Source organism: Dromaius novaehollandiae, chromosome 1, assembly GCF_036370855.1.
Source record: "Dromaius novaehollandiae isolate bDroNov1 chromosome 1, bDroNov1.hap1, whole genome shotgun sequence".
Classification (NCBI taxonomy): Eukaryota; Metazoa; Chordata; class Aves; order Casuariiformes; family Dromaiidae; genus Dromaius; species Dromaius novaehollandiae.
In genome coordinates, this window is record NC_088098.1 from 63031345 (window position 1) to 63040536 (window position 9192).

Consider the following 9192-nt stretch of genomic DNA (forward strand, 5'->3'; position numbering starts at 1 on the left):
AACATAAGATAGTGCAACAAAAATGAATGTGTGTTTTTCATGCTCTGCCATTTTAAATTAAAACCATCCAAAAGAAGAAAGGCATGGTGCAGAACTCTAGTGAGTTAAACATCACCGGTTCAGCTATCAGACAAGTATGGAAGGGAAATGCATAGCAAAGGCAACTTTGAAAAAGAGACCTACAACGCAGCAGAGCTATGAGGGATACGGCAAAAATTAGAAAGAAGTGGCGAGTCAGATTTTATTCCCATTGTCCATATGATGAAGAAAACACCAATGCAAAAACATGCCAGAAGATGAGGTGCTGAAGAATGAACATGTTTGAGTTTGTTCGAAAAACTGAGAGGTTGTTCACGAAGAAAAGCTTTTTTTTCTAGAGGGCCTCAATACAGCCACAAAAATGTATAATAATGTTGCATGTATTTTCCTCCAAGTGCCATTTGCATAAAATTTGTAAAAGAGGATCAGGCGCAAATTTAATCTATGCATCCTACTTTGAGAATCCTCCTCATTTTACCTTGATGAACGTTCATAAATTACTGTTTTATGCCAAATCTTATCTTCTTCACCACAGTTTTGCACCCAGCTGCACTTTCAATAAAGCCAGGTGTTCAGTCTGACTGTCATCATGCATACTACCTACTGCACACAGCACATCTTAGAAGGAAAAATGCTACAACACAATAGAAAAGGGAAGGAAATATATTTCATATAAAGGAAGATGAAAAGACGGTAGCTAATTAATTTTTTTAATCTAATACAAAAGGCCTAATTCCAAACAGATGCAGACCTTTAGATTAAAATCTATTCAGTAAGCCATCATTTTTACATCTCATGTCTTAAACAGAAAGTACTTCACAATAATAATGCCTGCCTCATCCATCAACACTTCAATCAGCCATTTTAGATTTGGTACTAATCCAATATTTTATAGACAATCTATGGAAAATTAACTTTTCCCTGACATAAAATCCAGTTGCAACTCCCAGTTATCCCAGAGGAGTCCAATGCAGATGACTGGTTCAATGAGAATCCTTCAGATTAAAGAGAGATTTCATAGATTTCTTAGAAGAAAGAGTGAAAAATCAGAAAATAATTTAACTAAGGAGAAAAAAGAAACTGAACTCCACAATAGCCCTCATTTCCCTTAAGATGATCTCAGCTGCCTAGGTTTTCTGTAGGCTAATGCACAGCATCTATTTCCCTTTACAGGAAGCAATCTTGCCATAATTTGATGAGTGTCTCTTTTAACAACGGTACCTGTTTAAGCAATTCATCCCATTTCCCTCTTTTCCTGGCATTCTTTCCTCTCCTCATACTGACCTTTCGGCAATGCAGGTAAAACAGTTTACGGGGACATACTGTGAACCGGATCCTGTAACCAGTCCGGGTTACAGATAGCATACACCCCCTCCTCAGTTATTTTTAACCTAGGTCAGTTCTCTACGCTGGTATGGCAGCACAAATGACTGTACAACTGACAGCCAGAACAGGGGCAGGAATGACAAAGGGAGATGCAGGCTGGTCTTGCTGAGAGAAAAGCACATCAAACAACACCCTTCGTAACCCTGGGTCAATACAAGCTTAATGATATGCAGAAGAAAGTGAAATTCAAGCATGAAGTGAGACTACAGCCCTACTAATGAACACTGTTTCTAGGCAGTGTGCTGTTACGTATTGGGTAACTCGCAGCAAGGTGCTACTGGAGTTTAACTGCGCATGGCGAGTGCTCTCAGAGACCCTGCCAATATTGGTCAATGTGCCTCGCTGTCCACCTGCTTCCCTCTCTAACCCAACCTCCCGCTCAAAGCGGGGGCAGCTCTGAGCTCAGACTGGATTGCTCAGGGCATTGTCCAGCCGGAGCTTGAAAACCTCCAGAGGAGACTGTACCACCCCTCTAGGCAGCCTGTGCCATTGCCAGGCTGTCCTCATGGTGAAACAGGTCTTCCTTAAATCCAGTCCAAACCTGTCTTGTTTCAAATTAGGGCCCTTGTCCTCCCACCATGGACTGCTGTGAAGAGCCTGGCTCTGTCTTCTCAGTAACTTCCTCATAGGCAGAGGCAGGCTGCTGCTAGGTCCCCCCAAAGCCTTCTCTGCTGCAGACTGAACAAGCCCAGCTCCCTCAGCCTCTCCTCAGAGGGCAAGTTCTTCACCTGCAGAACATCTTGGCGGTCCTCTGCTGAACATGGTCCAGTTTATCCATGTCTTTCTTGTACTGGGGGCCCAGAGCTGGATGCAGTATTCTAGACGTGGTCTAAGAAGTACCAGTTTTAGGGCGACAATCATTTTTCTCAACCTACTGGCTATGCTCCTGTTAATACAGCCCAGGATGCTGTTAGCCTTTTGCTGCCAGGGCACAATGCTGGCCCATGTTCAAATTGCTGTCCACCAGACTCCCCAAATCCTTTTCCACGGAGTTGCTCCCCAGTCAGTCAGTCCCCAGCCTGTAATAACCACAGGAAAGTTTTGCAAGCTGCTGCTTGATTTTGTTAAAGCAATCCTTACAAGCGCAGCTCCCAAAACAAACTGCTCAGAGCATCTTCAGATTCCTTTTTGTTGCTGATCTCTGCTTACAAAGGAGAGTATAGAGAAACGAAGATTTGGAGGGATACCCAGGCCTTTTGTCAGTTTTTCCCACTTAAGGTTGTTCTAGATCCAGCTGCTTTACAGGTCTTTAGATAATGGCTTTATCACTGAGGTTTTTAAGTTCTGCCTTCCACTCTCTTCTTTCTGCAAGTAACTGTTTCCCATATTCTCCTGCTCTCTTGCCCTAACCAGGCCAGCTGAAAGGGAACGGGGTAAGATGCCTTCCATTAGCAGTGTATGTCTTAGAGACAAAGATAGTGTCAGCTGGACTCCAGAGGAGATAACACTGCAGAGAGTGTCTGACTACTGCCCCTCCAGGTCTGCAGCCCAGTCACCCTTTCTCTGCCCTCATCTTTGAGCTGGGTGTTAGGCAATGCTGCTTTTCTCAATGACCCAAAATGAACAGACACCAAAAACAAAGTGTTGAGGCCAGGATGAGGTGCTGAAAATGCTCAACCTCATCTGGCCCAAGCCCACAAATCCTGTCACTAAAAGGAGGTGAAAATACGTACTGAAATGGCAGCAGTTCACAGCTCTCAAGAATTATGTATTTGGGACACATTCATCTCTGGGGAGTATTCAAAATGTCTCACTGGGATGTATGAGCCAATTCACACCTTCCTAAGCATCCTGTTCTGCAGACAGTTGTGTAAAGCAATTCCCCATTTAACAGGGCTGTATTTGGGATAGGGTGTCTCCCCCTCCAGCCTTCTGCCCTTTTTTTGGGCCCAGAGAGGTCCCACCAAATGTACACTTCAAAGATGAAAAAGAGAGAAAAGTGACTGCAGCAGGAGGCATGTAAGAGGAGGAAATTCTAAATACAGGGCTTCGGAGAGCACTGGGGGAGTTGGAGGGGCCAACACTGGGTCAGAAGAGTGGGGAGCTGGATCTTGAGTGACCTGGGTTAAAGCAGTGCAGAGAAGAGCAGTACAGAAAAGAGGCTGCCACAGAGAGCTTCAGCTTTATTCCTCAAAAGCCCTTTTTCGTCAGAAACCAAGAATCATTTGTGGAAACCCCATTACTAAACTGACTAAGCACTTCATAATGCTTGATAGAATATCTCTGTGAGTAAAAGAAACATAGAAAAGAAAGAAACATTAAAAGAAACATTTTCCACTTGACAAGGATATGGCTGTTCATCAATAGCCTGGTTTCCAACAACTTACCAAGTATAATTACGTTTAAAATAACAGAAACACCAAAGTGCATCTTCAACCTGAAAATCAGGTAGCAGCTCTATGCGCAGCTCAGGAGAAGAGTCTGTCCCCATAGAATGCAATACACAGATGCTAAGAAGCCAAGTGAGAAATTGCTTGAATTAGTCAGTTGGAGAGGGAGCCAGGGAGATCTATTCATCATAGGCCACTATGCTCATGATCTGATTCCCAAAGAGAAATCTGTCTGCTTCGGATTTCCAGCCCATAATGTCTTGCAATATTTGGTCACCAAAGCTGCCTCAGCCTTCTTCACATAGTTTCATGACCGGAGGTGAATGATATTTCTCCCCTCTGAAAACACTACAGGCTAGCCCTCCACAGTAACTTGTCAACATGAAGCTATTTTTATACTTCGTTAGAAGAATGAAAACTAAAACAAACATTATCCTTACAGCAAATGCAATGTCAGACCACAAATACTAAAACCACTGGAAAATGGTTTCTACAAAAATGCTGGTAATTAAATTCCCACCTCAGTAAGACAGTGCAAACAGGCTACCTTTACGTGCATGACTAGTAGCAATGAGTTTTATTGACTGCACTCCTATTCCCTGCAGGTTAAAAGGTACATCTGCTGAAGTAACTTCCTTAACAGAGGTCCTAGAAGTATAGCATTTTCACTGCACAGGCAAAATTCCTCTGGTTTGAGATGTAATTGCGTGAGGCACAGAAACATTATTTGCAGAATGAAAAAAAACTACGATGAAAATTAATAAAGCTTTTAAAGCAATAATGTTCTGTTTGTAACTCTATTCCTACAATCCTGTCTAACATCAGGACTATCTCTACTCCATCTCATAACACTGAAAGCTGTTAAAAATTGACACAACAGAGTATACCTTTCCACATTCCTACTATTCAGTCCAGTTTTTGACAACATAAGGTCTATAGCTGATAGATGCACAAGTCTTTCCTGGACAGCTGATACATGTAATAACTGCTCTATTTTGGAAGACAGAAGTCCATACTAGGTCACTGATTAAAACTTCAAGGCTTTTGTAATGTAGATGAATCTCATACCCAAAACATCAAAGTCTTAGTTTAAAGTAGAGACCTCTGAATAGAGCACAAGAAACACCAGAGGTTACTAAAACAATTCATATTGCATGGTAGACGGCATATGTTCTAGGTACAAGTATTAATATTTAGTGTAACATACTGCAACTTGCTTTTCCTTCTACAAAATGGGCTCACCTACCCATCTCACTGACCAACAATGGTCAGCCACCATATAGCTGAGGCTCTGCACTGCAATCTAGATTTGAAGTTCACTGGAGTTTTGAATTGCCAAGGTGTACAGGTTAAAACTTCAGATCCTAGATTACTAAACCATCTGCTGAACAATAAACACAGTGAGTTCCTAACAGCAAAACGTAAGAATTTAATAATGAAATAGTTCAGAAATGAAGACTTGCCTCAATACAAATATAGGTGAGATTCAACTCCGGCAAATTAACCTGTGCAAAGAAGGTCCACACAGAGAGGTAATAATCCTAAACATAATCCCGCCCACACACTCACGCCTACTGTTCCTTATGAATGGATAAACTACTCATTCCAGGAGAAACCTGAGGCCTAAGTTTTACTCCACTATGACTTCAGAACAGATACAAATACAGAGAGCAGCACAGATGTTCACGAGGAGTTTTCCTAAATCCTGTCTTTCATGGTGTATTGATATCCAGGTAGGCAGTCCACACCCCAGGCGCATAGCCCAGGACATTCCCTGCAGTGCCTGCTGGAGAGGACACACAAAGACCGTTCTCAGCACATGTTGGAGGGATCCTTAATGAAATAGCTGGCTTTAGGCTTACCGTGTCACTTTTTCTGAGGGCTTCCAGAAAGAATCCTACGACCCAAAAGTCTTAGCCCCCAAATCACCACCATGCAGTTTGCCTGAACCATCTTAGGCTAAATTCTACCTAGATAATGTCATTAGAGGCACCATTTGCTTACTTTTCACAGTTATGAACCTGATCTGCATTCAAGGAATGGTCCTAATGGAAGTGTGTTAACAGATAAAAATCAGAAAATGGATTACCGTGACAAGAAGAGAGAGTTCTCTGAGAAACTATATGAGAAAGTTCTCCTCCGCAGGGCTGCATGTGCCATAAAAATCTGTGCAGTTTTTCCCATAAAGATTGGAAAGGAGAAAAGGAATCTCCCCATAGCCTACATAGGGGCTAGAATATCCTATCCACAACTACGGAGAGGTCTGGAATTTAGAGCCCTGGGCCTGAACTGCAAACTGGAGTGGTTCCACTGTTGCTTGGTGTCGGACAAGCCACAGGATTTTCCTCTTCCTCTCTCCATGGATATCCTCCATGGCCAGGCTGTGGCTGGCACAGAATGAAGGCATGGCCCCATGGGGCAAATTCTGGGCTGCAGAACATGCAATCCCACTGACTTCAAGGGGACATAAACAGGACTAGAATTTGTGCCCATCTTTGATTTCAGTTAATCATGTTGCCTAATCCCTCTAGTTTAATAATTTAAACTCAATTCCTCGCATTATCCATTGTATCTGTGGCGATGCACACTCATGTGTTCTCCCTGGTTACGGATCAGTCCTCTTTTGTACCTTATTATGATGTGATAACAGCTACCTCTGCTTATCTCTTTTTTTCATAGAAATTGCATTGCACAATTCCCTCTTGATTCTGTCCCTCTATTACTGCTGGGTCATTTCAAATAGTGCTGCCTTCATGCCAGCGCAAGTTATGTATCCCCATCCCTGCACCTGTGATTATGGGTCTCAGAAATCCTGAGCATACTGCATAGTCTCATCAGGGGGTGGGGAAGCAGATATCAAGTTTAAGTAGATCAATAGGTTTTTCTGAAAATTAGCTCTCTTCCTCATCAAAAAGCAATTTTTAAACCTCTTCTGCTCACTGAACCAAGTGTGTAGCCAAACACATTTACCTGCAAGTAAAATCAAACCTTTATCTTTACAAAAAATGTTTCTAAAAGTCCATCAGAGCTAGTATTCTAAAGAATAAATTTATATATAATCTAAGTTTGATTACTAAGTGACTTTCCTCAGTACAGAATGTATTCAGGATTTCTGACTCAATAGAATTTCTCTATATATAGCAATATAATTTCATAGACAAAACTAGAAGATACCTTTAAAATTTTGGAAATTTTCTGTTTTATCCTTTACCTTCTCTCTGCCAAATACATAAGAGTTTACACTGTGATATAGTGTAAAAATACTATGAAATGTGGAGATCGGACAACTACTGCATATATGTGTACACACACCCCTTCCACAGATCCTGTATGTGTGCACTGTATCAATCTCAAGTTACTCCCCTTCATGATGAACATAGGAACAGCAACGATATTTAAGAGTCACATTTAGTAAAGCTAAAAGGTTAGGTGCAGCACTTTCCTGCTTGGTACTCTGGATGCTACCAAAGCTTGTTTAAAAGATAACCGCAAAACACCTCTCAGCCCGCATATTTTAACGTTTCAGCATGACGCAGAAGTTTAATTTCCACTGATTGGGGTGACCTCAGGACTACCGTACGGCTACTTTTTCCTTCTGAACGGCAGTGATTCCCCTGATAAAGGGGGCCTATAAATAACTTCAGGAGGAATTGCCTCTCTTTCCATCTATCGCAGACAACCGCGTACATGGATCCCGTGTACATGTGTGTATGTATATATATATAGATATATATATGCCCACGAGGCTTGCTCGGCTCTCATCTCTGCGCGGCTCCATCTCCCCTTTGCTTTTAGGAAGAGCTGCAGACAATCCAGGCATGCCTCGAGGACCCCCCGGCGCCGCAAACGCCCCCGGGCAGAAGCTGTGGCTCCCGACCGCTGACGGCTGCGCGGGCTGGAGGGGCGCCGCGGCGCACGGCACTGCCGGCGGCGGAGAGGCGCGCAACGCCGCGCAGCCCCCGGCCGCATCCCGGCGGCCGCGGGCAGAGACAAAAGCCGCCGCCGCTGCTCACCTCCTTGAGCTGCTCCAGCTCCTGCTTGAGGCCGTCATACTCCGCCTCCAGCTCGTCGTACTGCTGCTTGAGGGTGAGCTTCTCCTCCAGCACCACCAGCCCATACTCCGCCGCCTGGATCTTCTCGTGGGTCGTCTCCGAGAGCTCGCGGGTCAGCCGCTCGATCTCGCTCTTGTAGTGGTCGGCGCTCTGCAGCACCTCCTCCGCAGCCATAGCCCTGCCGGCAGTGCGGAGCCGCCGCGCCGAGCCGCGCCGCGCCGCGGGCGCAGGGGGCGGGGGCGGCGGAGGGGCGGCGCCGCCGCCGCGCAGCCCCGCGCAGCCCGCCGGGGCCCGGCGCCGCCTGCGCGCTCCGCCGCCGCCGCCGCCGCCCCCGCCGCAGTGTCGGCGCTGCGCTGCGCTGCGCTGCGCTGCGTGGGCCTGCGGCGGCGCCGAGCCCGAGCCCGAGCCCGAGCCCGAGCCCGAGCCCGAGCCCGAGCCCGAGCCCGAGCCGGGCTGGCGAGCGGCGGCAGCGGCGCGGCCCGGCCGGAGGCTGGGGCTGCAGCTCGGGCGGCGGGGAGGGAGCCTCGGCGCGGGTGCGCCCGGGGGCAGATGCTGCTCGCGGGGAGCGGGCACCTCCACCTCCTGGCCGCGCAGCCGGTCCCTCCCCTGCGCTCCTGGAGATGACGGTGTCCTAAGTTTTCCGCTAGTGAGTAGCAGAAGAAGGGGGAGAGCACTAAAGCACATGCACGGAGCGAGGGGTGCTCAGCGCCAGGCGCGCTCAGCGCCTACAGCCCCTTCGTTCCTAGAAGATTACGCCTTGCCTTCGTGGCTGAGGCGTCCAGCAGCGTCTCTGCGCTGGCTAATTTTGAAGCCTTTCCTGGACACTGTCCAGCGCACTCCTGACAGCGCAGCAAGGCTGGAGAAGTGTGGTGCAATTTGAGCGCCTCTTGGTTTTCCGAGCATGTTGCAGCGAGGGCCACATTACTGGCGGTGCTGTTAAAAATAGAAGCTGAGATGCAGCCAGTGAACTGCAGGAGCAGGAGCACAGCCTCAAGCACTCACCTGCCATTTCGGAAAATTGCAAAGGAATAAGTGGCTGCTCCGTTCCCTGTCCCCAGTGAATGCACATGGGAATGTGCAGGGAACCTGCCTGTGAAACAACCGCGGGAGCAGGGCGTTAAGCTAGGGCCACACTTCCATGACTGTTAATGCAAGATCTCTACTGATTAGACAGCAGTACAAATCTGATCCAGAGCAGATGTGGTCACACCATTGTTGTTCTGTCAAATTAACCAGAGAATCTGATGCATAGATTATGTCAGTTTTATGCTGGCTGCAGAAAGACATGATACTTGTCCAGCAGAAAATTAAAGTGGGGCAGATGGACAGTAACTGATCTCATATGAAGTCTGCCAGTACGAAGTTAACACATCAAATTAGGGGGT

General features: G+C 46.3%; 1 protein-coding gene across 9 annotated transcripts in view; it reads right to left on the minus strand.

The window, feature by feature from the left end:
- Positions 1-8266, minus strand: part of BICD1 (BICD cargo adaptor 1) — a 195382-nt gene extending 187116 nt beyond the window's left edge. For 4 of the 9 annotated variants that reach the window (XM_064514468.1, XM_064514472.1, XM_026119770.2 and 1 more), the window contains exon 1: positions 7769-8266. In XM_064514468.1, the coding sequence (XP_064370538.1) occupies positions 7769-7981 (213 nt within the window). In that variant the 5' untranslated portion in view covers positions 7982-8266. The remainder of the gene's footprint in view (positions 1-7768) is intronic. The other 5 variants (XM_064514478.1, XM_064514484.1, XM_064514480.1 and 2 more) reach the window with 2 other exon arrangements.
- Positions 8267-9192: the final 926 nt, after the last annotated feature.